General features: G+C 38.1%; 1 protein-coding gene across 1 annotated transcript in view; it reads left to right on the forward strand.

The window, feature by feature from the left end:
• The first annotated feature begins 5,646 nt into the window (after positions 1-5,646).
• LOC149234650 (uncharacterized) overlaps positions 5,647-25,921 on the forward strand; it is a 28,765-nt gene continuing 8,490 nt past the window's right edge. The window contains exons 1-6 of the mRNA XM_089461216.1: positions 5,647-5,862; positions 7,162-8,674; positions 9,472-9,590; positions 10,253-11,014; positions 11,134-11,419; positions 11,667-11,835. Of these exons, the coding sequence (XP_089317342.1) occupies positions 7,235-8,674; positions 9,472-9,590; positions 10,253-11,014; positions 11,134-11,419; positions 11,667-11,835 (2,776 nt within the window). The 5' untranslated portion in view covers positions 5,647-5,862; positions 7,162-7,234. The remainder of the gene's footprint in view (positions 5,863-7,161; positions 8,675-9,471; positions 9,591-10,252; positions 11,015-11,133; positions 11,420-11,666; positions 11,836-25,921) is intronic.

Below are 25,921 nucleotides of genomic sequence, written 5' to 3' on the forward strand. Positions count from 1 at the left end.
TCCACACAAACGAGTCCACACAAATCTCTCTAAACTCTCACATATATTTGTTCTAAAAGGGATTAGAATAACATATCTTGTAAACTAGAAGACACAAAATATGAGGAATTGAATGTCTTGCTCATCACACAACTATGCATGCCCAACTTTGATCTGCAACCTCAAACACTTGTTTTTCTTCTACATCGAGTGGCTACCTAGATCCAAAAATTTCTCAGGAAAATTTCACTTCAATAAATCATCTTACAACATATAACACAATAGTTTGATGGACAAACATTCTATTGCGAACACATAGCTCAAAAAAAATATTTATTTTATTCTCCTATGATAATCAACGATGTTATCCATAAGACCTCATTTCTCTAGGCCCTCTCCCAAGAGAGTGAGGCCCAGAGACCTACTCTGATACCAAAACAGAAAAACAGAAACACCACAAAATATCTAGACACACAAAAAGCTATATTTATTACACTTGATCTATCTATCCAAACACACAATACAATCTCATATTTATAGTGATAAGATGACTTATTATAAGCTAAAATGATAATGATACCTACATAATTACAACTCACACTTCTTAAAAAACAACACTTTCTAAATAAAAATAGATTAAAACTCTAATACATTGAAACAATATATTTCACCCTTTAACTTTAATAAAAAAAAGACATTTTAAATAAAAATTGAGTACCTTTTAAATGTATTTTTTTGGAAAGTTTTTCTGGTTTATTTTCTGATTTAATTTGTCTAAAATCTCGTATAGATTCATTGAAATAACAAGTTTGATAAGTGATTTTTCACAATCAAAGTGCCCCCAGGGTTTTTGAATCCATATACACAGTCAAAAAACCAATTTAAACAACACAAACCAAGATTTGACCACAAATTTTTTAGCGGATTAGAAATCCAGAAGTCACATTTAAAAACGGTGTCAAAATGGTCCTTTTCACGACACTTTTAATCAAAATGAGACAAAGATTTAAAAAAAATTGAATTCATGTTATTTAATCTGTAAAATTCAAGTGTCCCAAATTTTTTTAAGGTATTGAATTATTTTTTTGGTGACTAGCGGAATTGGCAACGGCGGTGGTATCGTACTCACGTTACACGGGGTCGAATCCTACTGACTACCACTATAACCTCTAGGAGGAACCGCCCAGCCCGCAAAAACGACCCTCGGTTAAGACGAGACTCGAACTTGTGACCTGCATAGCGGCATAGATGACCTGCATAGCAGCATAGATGACTTAGCAGATCGTCTCCTAGCCATGAAACCAAACCTCTACGGGCTTAGGGTATTGAATTTATTTATGTATTCAAAAATGTATTTTAAATAACAAAAAACATATTATTTCTTACAATTATTTTGCTAGATTCTTAAAATATCTATTTCATCTATAAATTAAATTATTCCTTTAAAAATTATTTTAATAAAAAATAATTATCGAAATTATTTTTATAAAATATTGAAAATTAAATTATAATATATAATTCAAAGCATAAAACAATAAAATAAATGAAATTTAAGATTGAAAATTAAATTATAATATATAATTCAAAGCATAAAACAATAAAATAAATGAAATTTAAGATTTCCGAATTAAAAAGATGTAAACTATTTTTTTAAAGAAGACACGTAAAATATTAAAAGGAAAGGAGGAATATCAATAGTGAGGAAATATAAAAGCAAAAGTAAGAATCCAAAAATCCAATATAAATGAATGGGGACAAAAATTGCAATGTCATGAGAATCATTATAATTGTTCTAATGGAACTTTTCATACTTTTTAAAAATAAATGTTTTTAGTATTAATTGCATTAAATGAGGTAGTCATTGTTTATAACTTTTTGAAAAATAAAATTATAAATGTTTTGGCAATCAAATGCATTAAATGAGGTGGTCCTTAAAAGTTGACTTTAAATATAATAGACAATTATCTTATAATGTTTTTTGAATTATGTTGATTTATGTGCTTGTTATTTAGTTTAATTTAATCATAAGTATGAATGGATGATAAGTTTGGTTAATTTTTTTATTGATTTGTTGTGGAAGTAGTATATTGAGTTTAATATTGATTTAGTGATTAGTTTAAATTTATTTTAATTTTAGATTTATTAAGTGTCTAGAGGGATCAATTTTTTTTTAATTCTAAAAGAAGTTTGTATTTCAAAATATTTATCCCTATGAGTGCTTGATAGCTCTAGATTTAAGACGGATATGGGTTCGTTTAATTATTAATTGTAATTAATTATTTTTATTATTATAATATAATACTTATTTTGTTATTTCATTTTATTTCAGTGTATTTTTAGCTTTAAGTAATTTGATTTAGTCAAAAATGTTTTATTGATAATTATAATTATTATTTTTTTAATTAATTAATTTATTTTTTGTAATTTTGATGTAATTTGATGGAATCAAAATGTTAAACATGGCATTACAACATTTCTACCATAGTAGGCTAGAGAGTTCTCGATGCAACAAGGTAAGGTTAACCAACCTAGATCCATGTTAACTTTATATCTACCAAGTGTCAAGAGCGATCAAATCTCTTGAGGTGCAAACCTCGTTTAGAGTGAAAATAGATTTGATCCCTCTAGGTGCTTGGTAGATCCAAAGTTAAGATGGATCTAGGTTGGTTTAATTATTAGCCTTTAAATAGACTACATTAGAGAAAAATACCATGAGAAAAACCATGGGGAAAATAGACTACATTAGAGAAGAATACCATGGGAAAAACCATGGCAAAAACTTTTTAATTTTTATTTTATCTTATTTTGACCTAGTCAAAATGTTAAACATTACAACATCTCTACCATAGTGGGTTGGAAAGCGCCTCTAAGTGCAACCAACCTAGATCCATCTTAACTCTGGATCTACCAAGCTCCATCTTAATTGTCTATCTACCAAGCATCAAGAGGGATCAAATCTCTTTTCACTCTAAAAGAGGTTTGCACCTCAAGGATATTAATCCCTCTTAGTGCTTGGTAGATCCATAATGGTTTAATTATTAATCAACCTAGATCCATCTTAACTCAAGATCTACCAAGTCTCTAGAGAGATAAAATCTCTTTTCTCTCTAAAAGAGGTTTGCATCTCAAGAGGCATCTCAAGAGATTTGATCTCTCTCAACGCTTGGTAGATCCAAAGTTAAGATGGATATAGGCTAGTTTAATTGCTCCCTTCAAATAGGCTATGTTCCACATGAATACCATGGGTTCTCAATATATTGAGTTATTTTTATATTTATTTTTTTAATTAAGTTTTACATTACATTACTATTTTTATTTTAGTTTATTTATGTAATGCGACTTAGTCAAAATATTAAACATTATATTACAACATCTCTACCATACTTCAATTAGCTAATATTCTAAGCTATTAAATTATTTCTTTTTCCTTATAGAGATATCTTTATATCCCATTAAGGAAAGATATATTGTTTTGTTCACTTGGGACTAATGTGAGAGGCTCGAAGTCATTACAACAATATTCAATAAGAGTTTCAACATATCACTTATGGGAGTTGAACCTATTTGGAGAGGATACCAATATTCCTCTCAACCATCCAAGATAAACACAATTGACAAGCTATTGAAGAGTTGTTGAAGTAAGATGTCGAGTTCACTATTAATCTAGTGATAAGTTCAGGGTAAGTGAATTGAACATTAATGCAAAATCAATATTTGAAGTTCAAGGTACATATGCTTTAGATGCAAAAATGAGTGGAATGAAAAAGCATCTAAATCACAAAAATGAATTGATGATAATCTGGGCAACTTTAATCACCCAACCAATTGGGCAAGCCAATCTTCCAAACTATTACATTGTTGTTGCAGTAACATGTTGAGTTCACTATTGATCTATTGATAAGTTAATGTTAAGTGGATCCAACATTGATGCAAAATCAATGGTGTGTTGAAGTTCAAAATGTCACGGCCCTAGATGCATAAATGCGTGAAATTAAAAGCAAATTAATCAAAAACATGAATTGATAATAATTTGGTCAAATTTAATAAACCAACTAACTGGACAAGCTAATATTTCAAACTATTAAATTGTTGTTGAATTAGCATATTGGACAAATCAATGTTAAGTGAATCCAATATAATGCAAAATCAATGGTGGTTGAAATTTAAGATATTATGACACTAAATACATAAATGAGTAAAATGAAAAGTAACTCAATCATAAACATGAATCGACAATAATCCAATCAACTTAACCTGAATTGAACTTTATTTACCTAACCAATTAGGCAAGCCAATCTTCTTGTTAAAATAAGATATTGAATTCACCATTAATCTATAATCAATAATGTATTGAAATTCAAAATACTAGTTATGCCCCCAAAGAGTGAAATGAAAAACATGTACTAATAATGTGAAAGTCTCACATTATGTGCTTAGCTCTAATTGTGTTTAAGTCTATCACATTATCCTCAACTCTAATTGTGTTTATTAAACACAAGCATAGTAAACACGAAAAGCCAGTCAGTATCTATGAAAATTGATTTACATCTTTGTTTTCATTGTTATATACTATTTACAAATATTCATAGTTAGAGAATTCTATGTACTCATAGCAGTTGATGTAAGTGGGCTTATTATATTTGCAATGCCCCTGCCATGTCTCATCACGGGACTTTTAACTTTCCAATGTCCCTGCTCTGTTCCTTTCTACCTTTTCAGTGTTCCCTGTTCCTTTATACTCTCTTCCCTATACTTATTTGGTTTTGTTTGCCTTTTTGTTCAAACGGTCATATACACTGTTTTGTATAAAACTTTTGACATAAGCTACTGCACACAACAACATTATTCCATATTTTCATTCTGTGTGTCCCCAACCCTCCAGATGTTGACTCCCCCCTGCAAATGTCCTCATCATTCCAATTGATTACAAAACACATAATGCCCCTGATCTCAGCATTGTCCCCATCAGTGGGGGCGCTCAGGAGTCAGGACCTTGTCTCACCTGAACCCCAATTCTTCTCCCTCACATTTTCTCCTCCCTGAATGACCGCCATGACCAGATTAGTAAGCGGCATCCTCGTACCCCGGGCCAAAAAACCACCTAAAACCACTTGACCAGCGACCAAACCAGCTTCATCATAACTCAAACCAGTGACTTGCCTTGCTCCATAAATCACTCAAAACCGCCAGACACCTACGAATCAAAGCTCACAGCTCTAAGGCATGTAACATTAAGAATGGAATTATGTGGATTTATTAACCTGGACTCCAAATATTCAATAAATCAATCATTACCAGAAGCCATTATCGAGCTCCCGGGTAGTGAAAGGTAACGTCTCTCTAACTGCTAAATATTTGTTTGTTATCATAAATCTACCATCCACAACCCAACCGACAGCCTTTAACTGGTCAAATGTTAAGAAAGACGTTGCAGATAAAACGGCGTTCTCCCAAATACTATTTAAATAGCCATAACGTGACGTGGAATCGTGGCATGCTTCCATAGGCTATTTCAGGCTTAAATTTAAAATATGTGGGACATCCGGCACCGCCGTTGGATAAATTTAAAGCTCCAGGAATGGTTATGGAGGACTAATTATCCTACGCGTTAATTATACTGTCCTATAAAACCTTGCACTCAAAGCATTCAGACCGCTACAAATTCATACCTATTTAACTCAGAACTGTTGCATTTACCCTGTGTTTATATCATCAGTTTGTTGTCCCTGGATTGGTTCTGATCATCATTTTGAGCACAAATTTGTTCATATTGCTTACCGGAGTCTGTTTTTTCTTTGGGAGGTATTGCATTCATATCCATATTAACATTAACATGTCTGTCAGAGCTATTCAGAAGGTTCAATTTATGACTGGGCATTACAGGTTTGAATCTTGCTGTTTTGTTTTTTGATTTTTTTTTGGTATATAAATAATCTGTTTGTGATTGCCTAGAAGCAAAGCTGTCACTGAAAATCTGAGAAAAATTAGTGCCCAGAGAATGCATGTTGCTTTCGTATAAACTAGGCCTTGGAAAACGGTATTTGTGGGAAAAATTACAAACCCTGAATTTAGCTTTAGGTTTTGTATGCATAAGTGATTGTTTTTTTCATCTAAATTCCTTTACTTATTTTTTTCCTTCTGAAGATTTATTTACTGTAACTTGCCACCACTGGCTGTTGATGGTAGGTGAGAGGTGTCCACACGCTTTAAGACCACGCATCTGCTCCCTAGCTTGCGATTTAGCCTACAAGTTTTTCTTAAACATCGTCATCAATGGTCATCAATGTTGTCATGTTAGCAGTCGGCCAAACATTATGGCTCTTTCTTTTTAGCTTTTCTGTTTAACCGGCAAAAGTGCAGGGGGTGACAGTTTTAGGAAACCAGCGAAATCTTAAGAATGGTTCTTTAATCCTCAAATTACAGTAAAGCAGGGACCTCTATGAAGCAACAAGGAAGATCTGCAAATAGAAATCCTGTATATATGTCTAAACTTGTATTGATTTTCTCTCTATTACATCCTAACCTTTTTCAGCTTTTATATAGGTTTGGATCCTTCCACTGGAGCTTTTACTTTTCCTAAAAATTTTTTGTTAGTTAAATCCTATGTTTTAATTGGCGAGGGTATGAAACTGCTCTTCAGTCAGGCTACCTTTGCCTAAGAGATGTGACTGAGAGCTATTAAAGTCATCCAGGATTTGCTCTTAGCTTCATCTGAGGATAGAGCTGCGCATGGTGGATTTTGAACCTGGGTCATTATCGTGGGTAGTGGTTCAACTTGCCACTTGAATACAGTTGGACTTTAATAGCTTGTTACTACCATTACTATTATTTGTGAATTTAAACATCTGTTTTGAGCAACATTTTGGGGAAACCCATTTCCCATGTGTCTTTGAAATTGAAATGTGGTGCTTTGCAAGATCTGTGTAACAGTGCTTTCAATTTGCATACAATTTCATACTTTTATTTGTTGACTAGAGGTTTGTCTGGACTTTGAAGTTTAATTCATTTCAATGATATATTTATACTGTTTTATCTTTTGTTCTGTTCTTAAATTCAAAGTGATTCTCAAACAGGGAAGATGTTTTAGCCTTTGATTGTTATGGAGTCCGGTGTTGACATGTACATTACTGTGAATATTGGCCTTTTCTGAATCTGTTTGATTGTCTATTATTTTTCTTGCAGCCAACGGGATTAAACCTGGGATTTATATAACCTAGAAGAGGGTTCAAGGATATATTGTGAGAAATCAGTAGAGATGGCATTTGTGTCAACTAACATGGATGAAAGATTGGCTAACATTATCTATAATCAACAGCTGCAAGAGAAACAGGCATTGAGTGAGTTAATAGACAGTTATTCAGTTTCAAATGCGGAGGCTGAATTTCATCGGGGTTTGAAGGAACTTGTTCGGGATCATCTTAATACCTGCATGGCCTTTGCTTCTTGCAGCAATTCTAATGAGTCGATTACTGATACTAGTAACTATGGCAGCAATGGCATTCATTGCCGGCGTTTGAAACATGTGAGTGAGCGGTGCAATATATGTCAACTCCGTGATTTGTTGCAGCAAGATGAGGAGGAGGAAAGTGATCAACTGGCACGCAGGCAACATAGATCCAGTAGTGAAGAATCGGCAGAGTCTTCGGCTGCAAGAAGACGGCAATCTAGAATTTTGAATCGGTGGGCTGCACGCCAAGCTCAGGAGATGATAACCACCATGGAAAGGCAGGCCCGAGAATCAGAGCTTCTATCTCTTGCTGGTTTGCATACTGTATCAACTAGGAATCCTTCATTCCTTAGGGAGTCCTCACCTTCTAGAGCGGTGCGAAGTGTTGAACGGCCGAGTACTAGGGCATCCTCACTTGTGCAGATGTGGAGGCAGTTGGAAGGTGAATCACGAGTTAATTCCTCAAGGGACAGGACAAGGACAAGAATGGTTCAGTCTGAGACTTACGAACGCAGGAGAGAAGGGGCAGAAAGCCAAGCATTCTACCAAGTTAGTGATTTAGAGGAAAGAGAGGACAGGTCAGTCACCAACAGTGTAAACGAAAATGCTCCTGCGACTCAGTCAAATGAGCACAGAGAAAATTCTGAAGGTGTTAGTTATCATTCTGAGTCTGGACGGAGAGATGTAAATAATCAAACTAACAATGAAGTGTACAGAGGCTGTGAAGATGGTCAAATAAACAGACAGAATGGCCATAGTGAGCGGCATAGGAGAGAGCAATCTGTTGACCTTGAAGAAGGGGAGAGCGAAAGAGTAAGGCAAATTGTACAAAGATGGATGACCGAAAGCAGGATGATGGGTCATACACCCAATAATAATGACCACAGAGCACTCTGTCATGGTGAAATTGAACACGAGCGAGTGAGAGAGCTATCTCAGGAATGGACACGCATGACAGGGCAACAGCGGGATGCCTCGGGCAATACACCGCAGAATTTTCAAAGGCATGAGATACAACCTGGTCTGGTACACAGGCAAGCTAAGAAACGGGAAGCAGTTAAGGGTGAAATTCATGTTGAGCCAGAGGTAAACACGCAAGCCTATGTAAATAGTAATGCAAAAATATTGCGAGGAAGGCAAGCAATTCTAGATTTATTGATGAGGGTTGAAAGAGGGAGGCAAATAGAGCTGGAGAGACTGTTGGAGCATCGGGCAGTTTCAGACTTTTCACATGGCAATCGTATAAAGGTTAGTAATTTGAGTTAGGGTTATGTACTTGGGATCATATTTTTTTATATTTTCTTCTCTGTTACAAAGATGCACAAGGTAAGTGAGTGACTGCTATTTTTGAAGAACTTCTCCCCGCAGTTTTAGGATATGCACATCTTTAATGAGCTTGCGTTTCTGCTCAAAATGAGCTTGTTTGTCCGTGCTGGAGTCGTTTTCTCTTCGTCTGTTTGCCTGCTTCATTGAGTATTGTTGTAATGATACTTTTGTGTATTCCACGCATTATGTTGCTTTTGTAGGAAGATCTCGTAATCTTAGTTAACCTTTGTGTTATAATGTTCTTTTAAGACCTGGATTACTGGGGATTTTGTTTTAACCATCACTTTTTTTGCCTTTTTGTCCGGGCATTTTTTACTATTCCATTTCTTTTCGGTGTAATTTGCTCCCTGGAATCTGCTCGTTCTTGATGAAATTTAGGTTAACATGCTCTCATATATTGATATTATTGAATATCTTTCTTCTTCTGGTAAGTTTAACACACCCATTACAATTTTATGCATTTGAAACTGGACCGGTTGCAGCTCTCTCGTTAACACTGGAATATATTGAAGATTTCAAGTTTCAATAGTATATCAGATAAAGTGATTTTGTCATAAAGCTGGATTGCGAGAAAAAGAAAGAAGGAAGATTTTTTGTTATTTTCAGAAGGGTCTTAATATTTCTGTTTAGGAACTGACATTTTTTATTTTTTCACTTGTTAACGCTGACAAGTGATATGTTTCAGCATCACTAAGAATACTATTTGTTCTTCTTTGCAGGCCTTACTTAGGGGTAGATTCTTGCGCAGTAGAGCTATAATTGAAGAACAGAGGTCCTCCTCAACAGCGGCAGGGGAGTTGGGCCAGCTAAGACAACGCAGAACTGTATCTGGTTTACGGTAAGGAATAATGTTACCATTTCCTTTTTGGAATATTATGCTACATGTCTGGTTATAATTTTGCTATTGGGAATTTGGTCTTCTTAGTCTGAGCTGAGTTATTTTGTTCTAATACAACACCATTCGGAAATAGGCAATGTGTTTTAGTACCTCTGCAATTTGCTGTTGTTGTATATACTTAAGCCAAGCTAAACTGCCCCCCTTGAAAGTTAAAACAATTTATTGTTGTTGGATTTACCTGAGCTAAGTTCAGTTTTCTCTATGTGAGTTGAAACAAATGATGTATTTGAGATCAATATTTTGATATGATTGTCAGAGTAATCTGAGTACTCCTGAGTCATTATCTGCTTAGGTTGGTTTCTGAGCTGAGTTAATCTAGTCCTAAGCCTGAGTATTGGCTGCTGAGCTCAGTGAACTCAGTCCTGAGTTTTCTAGCAAGTCAAACTTGCCAGCTGCATCTGTTGCCAAGTTTTTAACCGTGTTTTTGTTAACTTCAAGCCAAACTCTCACACTCTGGACATGCTGAGTTGTTCAAGAAACTGAGATTGTGAACATTGGCATATGCAGTGTGTTTTAGTACTTGCATTTTGTTTGTTGTCTATATTGGAATGCTATATACACATTCTGGCATGATCTCATAAATATAATTGCTTGAGCATCAGGGAAGGTTTCCGACTCAATTTAGACAGTACTACTGGGGCTCAACCTGTAAACCATTCCAATGACTCTGGAAACTTGTCTGGCACTGAAATTCAGGAGTCCATTGTTTCTAGAGAAACAGAAACCATGCAGAATGAGTCTGAAAGTGGTACAGAAGAAAGTGACATGGTTGCAAGCAGAGGAGATCAGGTAGGAGATATCAGGGGAAATGATGAAATTCTGAATGAAAATGTCTCCTTAGTAGCAAGCACAGACGGGCAAGTTGTTATGCAGGATGAAGGGGGTTTGCAAGCAGATGCATCACTGGGAGAAGAAAGGGAGTCACAAGAAAATACATTAGCGGACAGGGAACAGGACTGGCAAGAAAATAACATAGAGGTTGGGCACCAAGACTGGCAGGAAAATATCACAGAGGTTGGGCACGATGACTGGCAAAGCGGTCACACTGAAGGAGTACAGATAGACTGGAATGGTATTTTGCAAGGTGTGGATATGCACTGGCAAGGAAGTGACTCTGACATAGAAAGAGAATGGGAAAGGGATGACGCTTCACAACATGCAACTGGGGAGTGGCAAGGAGGTCCTTCACAGGACATTGATTGGCAAGAAAGTTCTTCACAGGAATTAGTCAGAGACTGGCAAGATCACTCAGCTGGAGTATCAAATACATGGCAAAATCTTCCTACTGTGCACAGAATCAGTGATTTTCAAAGTCTAGAGGATGCAACTGAATACAACATGGAAATCAGGGAACTTCTTAGCAGGTTTGTAATGGTGCGTTTTATGTTTTTAAGCCCATTGATTTGTTGAATGGGAGGATAAAAAAACACAAGTGGACACTATTGAATATGAAGATAATTGTATATTGTTGGTTTGTGTGCAGGCGAAGTGTATCAACTATTTTAGCGAGTGAGTTTAGGGAAAGGATGGATCAACTAATTTTGTCATACATACAAAACCGAGGACCTCCCCCTGTAGCTTGGGATATGCAAGAGCAGCACCCAGATGAACAAGATGATGTGGTACAGATTGAAGGTCCAATTAACATTACAGACAGGCCTCAATTTATAATACCACCACCTCCGCCACCACCTCCCCCACCACATCAACTTTGGCAGCGGGAGATGCAAAGACCATTACGGTCACGTGCATTACAGCACCCTGAACTTGTAATCTATTTCTGATATGTATCTCTTAGCCTAAATTATAAGATACATATGGTTAAAATACGTTTCAGATAGAAAATTTGTTCCCAACATAAAAATAATGAACATGAAAAAGATTACAAATATTTTGTCCTATGGCTTTTAGACTGAAGCACACACGGCTTTAGGCATCTCTCTTCTTAATCTTATCATTTGTGAGCATCGATGTATACTTTATTATTAATGTGAGTCTCTAAAATTTCTGGTGCAGGAGTGGGAAGCTATAAATGAATTGAGAAATGATATGGCAAGGCTCCAACAAGGAATGAGTGACATGCAGCGCATGCTGGAAACTTGCATGGAAATGCAGCTAGAGTTGCAACGATCTGTGAGGCAAGAGGTTTCTGCTGCTCTAAACCGCTCAAATGGAGGAGAGGGTGGTAAGTCTTTTATGGCAGTAAGATTTTAGTGTTTGAATTTTATTGCGCCCAGAGGTGCTCTACAGCCCAATATGGGGGAGATGTTATGTAATGTTATGTTACATTATGTAATATTATGTTAAATTATGATTAAAATAATAATTATTTATTAATTAAAAATATTGAAATTATAGAATTATGAATTATAATAATTAAAAGTTTTAATTTTAAATTTTAAATTACAAGTCACACCTTTTCAAAGAATCACAACCACAAATATTGCATATTAATATTTCAACTTCTCATTTCTCAAAATGCAATGACTGTAATAACAAAGTCAAAATTTCTCTTTGTGGACTATCTAGAAGGGCTTCCAAACATCTTAACGATATAAGGAAAATGATCAGTAACAAGGAATTTGTGTTGAGGTATTTCCTGTATGTTTTGTATTAAATACAATCATCAGTTTGGGTAGTTGACATGTCAATCGTTGGAGGCAATTCAACTTCGTAGGCATTCCATAGAAGGCGCAGGGGTCAGATTCAGTTTCATCTTTCTTGCCTTCATCCCTGTCCTCCCGTAAGGACCGATGCTCAACGAACTACTGGGAAGGCTCACGCTCATGCTGCCTGATGGATTATTTGTAAAGACAGACACGACTGCCTGCTGAAGCATTCCCACATGGCACTTGCAGTGGCTAAATGACTGTTCATTAATTGCACTTGAACAATCAAGAGTTACGTCTGCATTGCATCCACCTGAATCACCAAATCTCATATCGTAGGTCACATATCAGTTTTACGTTACTTTCCAAACTCAAGTTGCATTCTGATGGATTCTCATGTTGTCATGTGCATGAAGTTGATTTAAATTCATTTTACTCACTAAATATGTTTAAAGAATTCTAAAATAACACAGAGGTAAGCGCAAAAAGACCAGGTTTACATTCAAATTTGTTTATCACTCCAAATGTAGAAAATAAGGTTATATGATAGTTTACAAAATTCCTAACTAATTGATGCATTAAGATCTACAAAAGTGTTCAATTCGATTATTTCTATTAGAATGATATAGGATAGGTTTCACATTCAACTTATTCATAATTTTAAATTAACTAGCCTAGATCCATCTTAATTTCGGATCTATCAAGCACCAAGAGGGATCAAATGTCTCAAGGTGCAAACCTTTCCTCAAGTTTTGCACTCAAAAAAGAAGCTTGTACCTCAATAGATTTGATGTCTCTTGGCGCTGGATATATCCAGAGTTAAGATGGATCTAGGATGATTATGATTAGTTCCTATGAAATATATGTAGTTTATATATGCTTTAAGTTTTTATATTTTCATTTTTTTTTTTAATTTGTTTTTGTTTATTTTTAAATTTTTATTTAAATAATTTATCCATCTAACAAAGCACCCCACCCTTTAGCCCATAGGCAAGGGTAAGATATTCTTCAGGGCTCAAGGTTGTACAAAAACAAGGCTTGAAGCCATTACAATAATATACTCAATATGACCTTAATATGTTACTTTTGGATTTGAACTTTAGTGGGGAGGATAATAATCATCACTCTCAACCACTCAAGTTAAACCCAATTGACAGATGCCTTTTTGTTTGTTATATTTGCAATATAAGTACCATAGTACAACTATATCACAGGTTGTTGCATTTCCGATGATTAATAACATTCAACTAATTTGTTTTAATATACGACTGGATTCAGAGATTTGAATAAGACTATAAAATGTGCAGTTTATGTGAAAATTTCTGAATCTACACATCAGAAATCCTATTGCAATCATTGGTTTATCATCTGCTACTCGTTCTTTACATTTAACTAGTTATTTAATTACTTAAATAACGATGAAAACACTATTGCAACCTACACATACATACATATTCAACTAATTTGTTTTAATATACCACTGGATTCAGAGATTTGAATAAGACTATAAAATGTGCAGTTTATGTGAAAATTTCTGAATCTACACATCAGAAATCCTACTACAATCACTGGTTTATCATCTGCTACTTGTTCTTTACATTTAACTAGTTATTTAATTACTCAAACAACGATGAAAACACTATTGCAACCTACACATACATACATATCATGAACTGAAATAAACTGAGACAATCACACAAGGTACACCATTATTTTTGGACAATTGTCCCCGGAAAAATCCAATTCAGGAAAATTGGTGCAACATATAGAGGGTTTGTATTATTAAGCAGATTTCTGAATACAACTAAGGTGCCAAACCCAGCGCACTCAACAGAGAATAAACCTGGTAGAAGTACTTCTATTCGGAGATAGATATTTTGGCAAATGCAGCAATTGGATGATCAAGCCCCACAGATGACAATTGATGTTCCCATTGCTGGGCAGCGATGGCTGCTCCAAGCTCTGCGCTGGAACTGCGTCATCTCCTCTAGGATCTGCATCACCCTCCCAATGAGCCTCCCTTGCTCAGAAGTCGATTTGTTGAATTGTTGCACTCTCTGCCCCACAAAAAACCCCAGCGTTGCCTCTAAGGGACTGCGTCAGCCCCTCTAGCTTCTGTGTCACCCTCTCTGGAGTTGCACTGTCTCTCCTGCTGCTGCTTTGCCTCTCTGCTATGTATCCTCGGCCTTGGACTCAGGTCTCTCTGCCGAACTGCCCCTCCTACTACAACTCAAATCACTTAGCTCGACTTTTTCAGTAAACCACACCCCAGAAAAATTGAACTCTTTGATCTCTTGATGTGTATCTCCAACTGACCCTCAAGCCTCCTCTTATACTTTTCCTGTTGATGAATCAACGACCGAGATTAAGTCCCTAATCAATGGCTAAGATTAAAACAGACTTGATCCTCGTCACTTAGAAGTTTCTCACCCATATTCTTATTAATACCCATTCATATTTTTATTTTCCTAAGTTTAGACTTAGGAATCCATTAAAAATATTAATTATTTTAATAACTCCTCATTCGACTGGAATTTCTCCAAACGATTTCTGGGTTTTGGAGATCTCATGTGTTCTAGCCCCTCCACAAAATTTCGGGGCTAGAGCACATTCGATGCTACCCAAACTCAATAGTTTATTTTTTTATACAAAAGTTAAATGTTTATGCTGCTCTACTGCAAGGTAGATGTCTTGAGGATATTATTGCCATTTAGACAAACATTATTTTTGTTTATTCTCTTTGTCATATTATTAGAATAGATTCACTTCACATTAATAGACTATATGATTAAGTTATAAAACTTTAAACTAATTTCAAAGTCTCAAGAGTCTAGATACCACTGAAATACAAAACATGACAAGAAACAAGTATCAAAGGATATGTAGAAATCTATGCATAGGAATCTAAACAGGTGCCAAGGCCCAGTGTATTTAAGTTTTATGTTCATTTTCATACATAAAGCAAGTGCCAAAATATAATTCAACTAACAAGATGTCAAACTTCCATGTTCAAAGTCCTTGAAAACTATCTTGACAATTTCGTTTCTTTAGGGCCTAGCGTGTAGCCTATTAGAGAATATAGACCAAAAAGAGGAACAACCATCCTTGGGTCTATATAGATCCATTTTTTCTATGAGGATCTGCACTGATAAACGGATCTGTGGAGCATCCAATGCCAGTTGTTGTCAGCGGGGAGGATTAGCCAACTATGGGGTTGACTTAGTTTTGATTGCTGCTGGCATCTTTTTTTCTTCTTCCTAGTGGCTTACTGGCACCTAGGCTACTAGAATATAGAGACCAAAAGAAGACAAAAAATGGATCATCCTTGGTCCTCTCTGGGTCCATTCTTTTTTCTGGTCAGTACTAAAAAAACGAATCCAAGGAGGATGCAATTCCATTCTCACTGGGAAGGGTTAGTGCAATTATGGGGCTGACTTATGTTTGGGTCTTGACTGCTGCTGCACTCCTTTGTTATGTTCTTCTTGGTGGCTTCTATCTTTCTCCTTTGTGTCAAATTTCAAGTTTAAACCAATCATGACAAATATGTTTTGTTTCTCAAAAAAGAAGGTGTTCTTTAAACCTGTCCGATATTTCTCTAGGGCCTAGGGGCTTAAGACCATAGACTAAAAATGGTCCAAAACACTGATATGAATATCTGTACTAAACAATGGATCTGTGGAGGATTCAATACCAATACTTGTCAGGAGAATGATTACTGCTATTATGGGACTGACTTAGTTTTGACTGCTGCTAGGGCTCCTTTGTAACATCTTCTTGGTGGCTTCTATCTTTCTCCTCAGTGATTATCTTTTAGCTATTACTGGAGTTAGATTTCATAATCTTGGTAATCCTCCAATGTGGCATCTGCTTTCTTCATTCTGGCTCCTTAATTTGCTCCTTGTATTTTTGGGCCCTCTGGGTCAGTGAGATGATTTCATCTTTAAGGGAGGCCCTTTCTTTCTTGTCTGCCTCCTGCTTATTATGAAGTTGCTGACATGTACATTTAAGTTCCACCAGTTCTTCTTAAAGGTTATCTATGTTACTTGTGTGCTTCTTCCTAGAACTCCTTGGAGCATTATGCAAATAATTTAGATTGGAGTCAAAACCTCTTTGAATGATACTGAGGACTTTATTCAGCTGTGGTAAGGCAGAAATTGATCCTCACTTATGAAGGAACGAAAAAACACAGAGATACAATGAAACAAGACTTCAATTAATGAATTCCAAATGCTGAAAACTGTTTACATGCAGAATTGAAAAAACTACCTCGGGCGATGGTAGCTTATCTTTGAGAAGAGATGTGATGGCTACATGGCTTCTGAACTGTGTTACAATGAGACTTGGAGGCCTTTTTATCATGAAGAAACATTGAGAAACCCTAAACATCCAAAAACCTAACCCTAGGAGATGAAGCACCAAAAGGTATGGGCCTCAATGGGGTTAGTTGGAACGTCAACTTCCCAGTGTCGTAACTTTGGCATACGATCTTTGTTTGATGCGCATGATAGCCTGTTAGAAAGGTCTATCCGACGACAACAACTTTCAAAGATAACTCGTTTCCCCAAAATACGTCGTTTAAGTCTTTAAAACGGTTCTGGAAGTTCAGGACCTGAAAAACTGTAAAAAATAGAAAACTGTTGAAATAGGAAACTGTGCTGGAAAATAGGAAACTGAAAGGAAATAATGCTGTGGGTCCAAGTGGAATAGGCAGATGGCCACCAATATCCACCTGGATCAGTCCTCCCTCCTTAGGAAGTAATGGTCCCCATTGCGTTGAGTGCCTCCATGAGGTGGGGAAACTTCTGTCGAACTTGGTCCCTGGTGAGCTACTTTTCTTGGTGCAAGAGTTGACCGACTTTGATAACCCGATACAACTGGATCCTCTATTAGTGAGTGTTCTTAATCTGTGTCCATGATCCGATCAGTTGTGGTTTGTTCAATGCAATCTAGGTTGAGCTGTGTTGGTGTCAACTGCTCAACAATGTCTATGTGTCCAATGGTGGAAAGTATGGCCAAAGGCGGTCCATGTTAAATACTGGGTGTACGCCAAGTTATATGGGGATACTTAGCTCGAAAGCGTTGCCACCCACAATCTTGGTGATGGTGTAAGGCCCATAGCAGAGTGGTCGAAGCTTCCGATGGGCCTCAGTAAGGCATTCCTTCTGCAAATGCAACCAAACCTTATCACCCACTCGAAATGTATGTGGCACCCGATGTTAATCATGACATTGTCTGTACTTGTCATTGGCTTTATCCAGGATATAATGAACTTGTTGGTGGATTTGCTAAATGTGTTCAATAAACTTGGTGGCTTTATTAGCTTCAGACCGAACATGTGCAGATTCTACCTATGTAGTTGCAAGAGGTATTACAACATCAATGGGACACAATGGTTGAAATCCCAGGTCTTCTTGAAAGGGGCTATGGCCAGTAGAGCTATGGAGAGTTCTGTTATAACTGTGTTGCACATGGGGAAGACTCTCATCCCATGTTTGTGAATGCTTAGAGTTGTACATGTGTAGTATGTGCACTATCATCCCGTTGACGACTTTTGTCTGGCCATTAGTCTGGGGGTGGAATGTAGTCGACTTGGTAAGTTTGGTGTCCAACAACGACTAGAGGCTCGACCAAAATGCGCTTAGGAACCTGCTATCCCAATTTGATAATGGTTTGCAGGATCCCAAAATGTACCCATACTTGTTCGAAGAAGAGTTTGGCAGTGGCTTTTGTTGTGATACTCTTCTTGCAAGCAACCAATATGGCCATCTTAGAAAATCTATCAACGACCACAAATACATAGTCATTACCATGCTTGGTAGAAGGAAGGCCAAACATATAGTCCATCGAGATGGATTCCCAAGGTCGGCTAGGAGTAGGAAAAAGAGTGTATATGCCTTGCTTCTTAATGGTTGGCTTGACGATGGCACAAGCAGTGCAGGATCTAATATATTTTCCAACATCCTGTTGGAGTTTTGGCCAATAAAAATACTTCTACAGTACTGCGACTGTTTTCTCCACACCAAAGTGTTTTGCGACGCAACTGTAGTGTGCCTCCCAAATCATCTTGGCACACTCACATGAAGGAAAGAAAAGGTGTCCCAGGTAGCATAATAGTGCAACCTAGAGTTGGAAGTTTGGAACTTGCTTGCCATCCATCCACACCTGGTATGTCGTGGCAAATTATGGATCATTTTTGTATAGCTGTGGCCATCCAGAAGCCTCTTGGCCACAAGAGTTGAGAACAGTGATCAACACCACAACTAGGGGTCGACTAAGGAAATCTGCAATGTTACTGGTGCTGCCCTTCTTGTATTTAATGTTCAAATGGAATTGTTGCAGATATGTGGACCATTCCTAATGGCGATCATTCTGCAACTTTCCCTATATCTTCATAAACTGAAGAGGTCGGTGATAGGTGTGGGTGATCGTCTCCTTCCCCAGAATGTAATGTTTCCACTGTCGACAAGCCTGCATGATGGAATACATCTCCTTATCATAGGTGGGGTATTTCCGAATAGTATCAAAGTGTTTCACTGTGATAGGCCACTAGAACCCCTTGCTAGGTGAGAGCTGTACCAATAGCATAGTCGGAGGCATCTGTTTCAATCTTAAATGGTTGTTGCAGGTCTGACAATGTGAGGACTGGCTCAGAGCAAAGGCGGTGTTTCAGCTCAATGAATGCCTTCTGTTGTGACTCAGACCAAAAAAACTTTGCTTTTGCTTCGCCCTTTGTAAATTGACTCAAAGGCCAAGTGATATGAGAGAACCCCAACACGAATCTTCGATAGAAATTAGCAAGGCCCAAGAAGCTGCAAAACTCTGTTAGAGTCGTCGGGGCTGGCCAATCCCAAATGACTTAGATCTTAGTTGGATCCACATGCACGCCTTGCTCATAAATTATGTAGCCCAGATATTGGACTTGGTCCATGCCAAAGGAGCATTTCTCCAAGTTGGCACATAGTTTGTGCCACCGCAGGGTTTGAAGGACCCGTTGAATGTGTTGCAAGTGCTCTGCCCAACTCTTGCGAAGACGATGATGTCATCCAGATATACAACCACGAACGAGTTGGTGAAGGGTCGCAAGATGTCATCCATCAGTCTCATAAAAGTTGCAGGGGCATTTGTCAACCCGAAGGGCATGACCAACCACTCAAAGAGACCCTCCTTGGACTTGAAGGCGGTCTTTCATATATCTGTAGTTCTATTGGAACTTGGTGATAGCTGGACTTCAAATCAATCTTGCTGAAATACTTAGCCCCCTTGAGCTGGTCTAGAAGGTCATCAATCTGTGGGATTGGGTATCTGTTTTTGATAGTGATTTTATTCAGTGTCTGATAATCAATGCAGAGTCTCCAGGTCCGATCTTTCTTCTGTATGAGTACAATTGGGCTTCCACAAGGTGAGGAACTTGGTTGGATGTGCCCTTTTTGTAGCAACTCTTGGATCTGCCGCTTGATTTCCTTGTTTTCCAGCTGAGAGCGTTGATAGATCGACCCATTAGGTAGTGGTGCTCCGGGAGTCAGATTGATCGAATGCTTGACTTGATAGTGCAAAGGACCCCTGTGGGTGAGGAGAAGATGTTCCTGTACTCTTCCATGACCTTATCAACTTGCTTTTGTTGCGTGGAGGAACCCTTTCTGGGGGCCATGGATGTGGCCATGATCTTCCCCTTACTTTGAGAGTGAATAAGGAAGAAAAATTTTTTTCCCGGTCTGGGAGATGAACTTACGACATTGCTTAGCAGAGATCAAATAAATGGTGGTTGGCGGGGTTACCTCCAGTATCTTGTATAGTGTTTTTGCCCAAAGTAATAATAGCAGTACGAGGTCTGAAATCAGACACAACATGGAGTTTCCATAGGTATGGTTGGCCTAATAAAACATCACAAACTTCAAGGGAGAAACATCACACAGTACCTTGTTCGTGAAAGGCTTGACGCTGTAGGGAAGGCGACACTGCTCGCTGACGCAGAGATCTCGCTTTGTTGGATCCACCCGATGGTGTATGGTTGCGGTGTGGTGTTTTTAGCAGACCCAACCGCTTAACAACCTCTGTTGAGGTGAGGTTCTTTTGACTCCCACTATCAACAATGAACTGCAACAGAGAACCCTTCATCCACATTTGTGAGTGGAAGAGACGCTCACCCTCGTCTGGATCTTCGAGCTCGATCTTCTTGACCTTAGTGGTGGGAAGAGTGGCATTGGGTTTTGCATCAATGATCTGTTTCCCCTTTTCGGGTTCTGGCCCAGAGTCAGAACATGCATTTGACTCTAAAGCTTTTAGCTTGACCACCAGTGACTGCTTTGCACGACACTAATTTGTGTTGTGAGTGGGGCTCTTGTGGAACTCACACCACTTTCCTGTGTCTTTCTTTGTCTTCGCATTGCTATTTTTTGCTTGTGGCTTTGATGGGTTGTCCTGGGTTGTTCCACCTTGGCTTTGTCCTTTGTTCTGCGGTTTGGAGGTGCCTTTGCCTTGCCTCAGATTCACAGATCCAAAGTCTCGCTTCTTCTGTTTAAATTTCTGCTCGATCTTGACGACATATCGGTATGCTAAGCCAAGCGAGGAGATGTCCAGGAACTGCATTTTTTCCTCAATATATTTGTTCAGACAACCAGGATACTTGAGTACCAGATGTCGCTCAGAGTCCTTGATACCTAGTTTCGTGCGTAGGGTATTAAAAGTATTCATGAACTCTGACACTTCTTGGTCCCTTTCTTGCCGCAGTGTTATCCATTTTATGTACTTGTATTCATAGCTCCTAACAGGGTAACATTGTTCCTTGACAACATCTAAGAAATAATCCCAAGAGGGTGCAGCTGAAAATAGGGAGGATTCCTCCTCGTCCCTTTGCTCACAGTAAGTTTCCCACTAGTCTTTGACATGGGGGACGACCTTGAGGAGTGAAAAAGTAATCTTTTCCCTATCGAAAAAATTATGGACCAAAAAATATCCTTCTATCAAATTTAACCATCTATCTAGAACATTTGCATCTATTTGGCCTTCAAATATAGGAATATCAAAGTTAACTTGTACTTTAAAGGGGGCGATGCCTCCAAAGTGACTGCTGGATGAAGATGGTTCACTCACTGGTATCCGCCGAAGGATCTGGGAAAAATGATCCATCATCTCGTTCCTTTGTCGCTCAAGGGCTTCTTCGAGCAACAATTTGAAAGGATCTCTTGCTCCCTCTTCTTTCTTTTCTTCCACCATGGGAAGTCGTTGTGGTCGTCGAGGCTGGTCTTGCAAGGGCTCAACCAGTTCAAGTCCCAACTCCTTATACTCTAACCTCATTGGGGACATGTATAGAAAAACAGAGAAAGAGCAGACAACTTTGATACTACTGATCCAAATTTATGAAGGAACAAAGTGAAATACAAAATTAAGGAAGAACATAGAGATACAACGAAACATAACTTCAATTAATAAATAACAAATGTTGAAAATTGTTTACATGCAGAATGGAAACAAACTAGCTTGGGCAATGGCAGCTTATCTTTGAGAAGAGATGTGACAACCACATGCCTTCTCAACCTAAGTTGTAGGAAATGTGGGCAGAGGGTCCGTTTCTGTATGGAAACGAAATGGAAACGGGGAAACTCATATGGTACAGCCCGGAAACTCGTTTTTGGCCGTACTGGCCTGTTTCTCAAGGAGGAAAAGTGGCTAGTGTGGCCGGAAACGAGTTTCCGGGCCATACGGCAAAGCTTTCCCACGCAGATTGACTTTTTCTTAATTTAATTTAATTTTATTTTGTTTTTTATTTTTTAATTGGGTGACTAAAGTGGCTTCTAGTTGCTTCTAGATGCCTCTCTCAAGTTATAAAAGTGACCTTCGCCTCATTCTCTCATCACACAATTGAGCAAGTCGTTTCTCTTGGAGACTGACGATTTTAGCAAAGGAGAAGAGAGGAAGAGAGCAGTGGTTTCAGCTAGGGTGTTTTCAACAGTGAGCAAAGGAGATTTCAGCAGCAAGAGCAAGAGATTTCAGCAGCAAGAGAAAGAGATTTCAACAGCAGATTTGGAGTGCAGAGTTTCCGGCTATGACATTCTTGGTTTTTTGGCTTAGCTACAACCATATTTCTCGTCTTTTTTGGCATTTTGGGGTAGCTTCAGCTACAAAAAATTAATTTGGGTAAGCAACATTCATTTTCTTAGTTTTTTCCTACTATTTCTTCAATTTTTCGAGGGTTTATGCTACCAAAAATATGAAAAACGTTTTTTATTTACATATTTGTTTTTTTAATTTATTTTTGCAGCAATGGCTTCCAACCAAAGTGTAGCTACAAGTTCAAGCCCTAGGGCCAACCCAAGGGCTGAATATTATCCTCTTTGGAGGCATGTTCAGAAGCTTAAAAAATGTGGAGGTGGTGGCTCATGGGAATGGTGATGTAATCTTTGCAATAATTCGTACAAGGGCTCCTACCCAAGAGTGAAGGCACATCTTTTGCATGGAGGAGGACAGGGGGTTGTGGGTTGCACAAAAACAACAGATCCATTGGCAAGGAGGGCATATCAAAGAGAGCAAGATGAGGCAGATGTTATTAAGAGAAGGCATGATGAGCTTACTCAAGCTACTCCTCAAGCTCCATCTAACATTGAGCCAAGGATTGTAGTTGAAGCAAGAAAGAGGAGAGCCGGTGCCACTCAACAACATGAACAACCAACACCCAAAAATACCAGAGGGGCATCCCCTTTAGTTTAGGATAGTAGAATTGCTAAATTGGTGAATGTGCAAGCGAGAGAAGAAACTAATTCCAGAGTGGCTAGGTGCATTTATGCATGTGGTATCCCATTCAATGTTGTTCGCTCTCCTTACTGGCAAGATATGATAAGGGCAATTAACAAAGCTCCTCAAGGGTACAAGGGGCCCAACTATGAGAAAGTCAGAACTCAGCTTCTCAAAAATGAGAAGGAGCTTGTGGAGGATATTTTATCACCAATTCATTCTTCCTGGAGTAGCTCTGGGGTTACCATAGTCTTAGATGGATGGACAGATACAAGGCACAGACCATTGATAAATATCATTGCCACTTCCCCCAAAGGAGCAATGTTTATCAAGGCAGAAGACTGCTCAGGAGAGGTAAAAGATGCACAGTTCATTGCTGATGTTATCACGGATAATGCACCAGTTTGCCTAGCAAGGTGGTGCAAGTTATCACGGATAATGCACCAGTTTGCAAAGCTGCAGGTTTAATTATTGAGGGGAGGTATGACCACATCTTTTGGACACCATGCATTGTCCATAATTTGAATCTGATCGTAGAGGAGATCGACAACAAAGTTTCCTGGATAAAGGAAACCACAGGGGAAGCAAGGGAGATTGTCAAATTCATCACCAACCACCACCAATCCCAGGCCATATTTTGAGAGTACTCCAAATTGGAGTTGTTAAAAGTTGTTGAGACAAGATATGCCTCAAACTTCCTGATGTTGCGCCGCCTTGTTGAGGTTAAGCATGCATTAGTTTCTATGGTGGTGAGTCAACTTTGGATTGAGTGGAGACAAGTAGATTCAAAGCGGGGATATATGGTGTGTAGATTGTGCCTTGATGAGGATTGGTGGAGCAAGGTAGATTTCTTGCTAAAGTTCACAACCCTTGCATTTGAGCTTCTTCGGAGTGCTGACACTGACCAACCTTTCTTAGGAGAGGTATATGATGGCATGGATTCCATGGTTGAGAAAACTATGGAAATCATTTCGCAAGAGTCTCCACAACTTTTGTTTGTTGATGATCATTTTGCTGGTTTAGTCAAGAAAATCATTGTTGATAGGTGGAACAATTTCAACACTCCATTGCACACTTTAGCACATGCCTTGAACCCCAAATTTTATGATGAAGAGCTTATTGCTCAAAGCAATGGGAAGAGGAAGGCACCCCATAAGGATAGAGAGGTGGCTAATGGGTGAAAAAAGCCCTTATGAGAATGTTTCCTTCTCATCTACACAGGGAGGTAAAGGAAGAATTTGCTAGTTTTGCTGCAGGAATAGATGATTATGCAGATATATTAGCTTTGGAGGAGAGAAGCACCATGAATCCAGTTAGGTGGTGGATTTGTCATGGAGCAAATGGTGTACATTTGCAAAACCTTGCCATTCGTATTCTTTCACAATTGGCAAGCTCTTCATCAGCAAAAAGGAATTGGAGCACTTATGGTTTTATTCATTCTGTGAAGCACAATAGGTTGGGCTCACAGAAGGCAGACGATCTTGTTTATGTGCACTCCAACCTTCACCTTGCATCTCGTAGGGGTCTAGAATACAATAGTGGTCCTTCTAAAGAATGGGATGTGGATGCAGAAAGTCCTGATTTGGATCTCTCTCTTGCTGCCCTGAATATTGAGGTCCAGACTGGAAGTGGAATTGGCCCATCATCTTCTTCAGCACCACCATCCACTGTTGAGCATTGTTCTGCTTCTATTTTTGATGAGGATTAGTCTTTTGTCTCTATAGTTCTTGCAACCTTGTAGTCTTTATTGCACTTGCAGTCTCATATATTAATATATAATAAAGGTTGATTTTGAGATTTGGATATATAATAAAGGTTGCTTTTGGATATTCCGATATTTTTATTTTCATTGTGTGATCATTCATGAGTAATGTGATGTAAATTTAATCAAAATGTTTAAATGTAATAACTTATAATGTATTATGTATGCTTTATGATTGCACACACATATATATATATATATATATATATATATATATATATATATATATTCGCGTTTCCCTGTTTCCAAAATTTGGGGAGGTCGTGTTTCGTACCTGTGCCCGTTTCCCCATTTCGTGCAACTTAGTTCTGAACTGTGTTACAATGAGGCTTGGAGGCCTGTTTTTCATGAAGAAATAGTGAGAAACCTAAACATCCAAAATCCTAACCCTAGGAGATCAAGCGCCAAAAGGTATGTGCCCCGATGGGGCTAGTTGGAACGTCAACTTCCCAGGGTTGTAACTTTGGCATACGATCTATGTTTGGCACGCATGGTAGACCATTAAAAAGGTCTATCCAAGGACAACAACTTTCGACTACAAACGTGCCTGTTTCCCCCAAAAAACATTGTTTAGGGCCTCAAAATGCCTTCGGAAGTTTAGGACTCGAAAAGTTACCAAAAATAGAAAATTGCCGAAATAAGAAACTGTGCTGGAAAATAGGAAATTGAAAGGAAATAGTGCTGGGGGTCCAAGTGGAATAAGCGGGTGGCCACCAATATCCACCTGGATAAGAAAGGAAGGCTAAGCTAGAATATGAAGTAGAAGTGAGACATGGAATAACAAAAGAGTATCGTTATTCAAGTCATGGATAACACAAATGGCTCACATTATGATCGATCGTGTTTTTTGCAAGGTTATCTGTGCTTTATTGTGTTTTTCTATGATTTCAAGTATCATGAATAATTGACATGCTCAAAATCTTCCTTGGGGTGAGAAACAATTGAGAATCTCCAATGGAATGTGATTGAATTGGTAGTGCCATTATTTTTCATAATACTGATGATAATGACCAAATATTTGAGACATTGAAGCCACAGGATGCCCATATCTTTGGCCAATAATGTTGAATTACACCTAGTCAAAGCCAAGTGTACTCTATAGTGCATTATGGAAAATTTCACACTAATAGATCTGGGGTTAACATGAATCTATAAAAGTGTAATTGTTCAAG

The sequence above is a fragment of the Pinus tabuliformis genome, chromosome 8 (genome assembly GCF_031772625.1).
Source record: "Pinus tabuliformis cultivar Carrire ecotype Pingquan chromosome 8, CPIR1, whole genome shotgun sequence".
NCBI lineage: Eukaryota > Viridiplantae > Streptophyta > Pinopsida > Pinales > Pinaceae > Pinus > Pinus tabuliformis.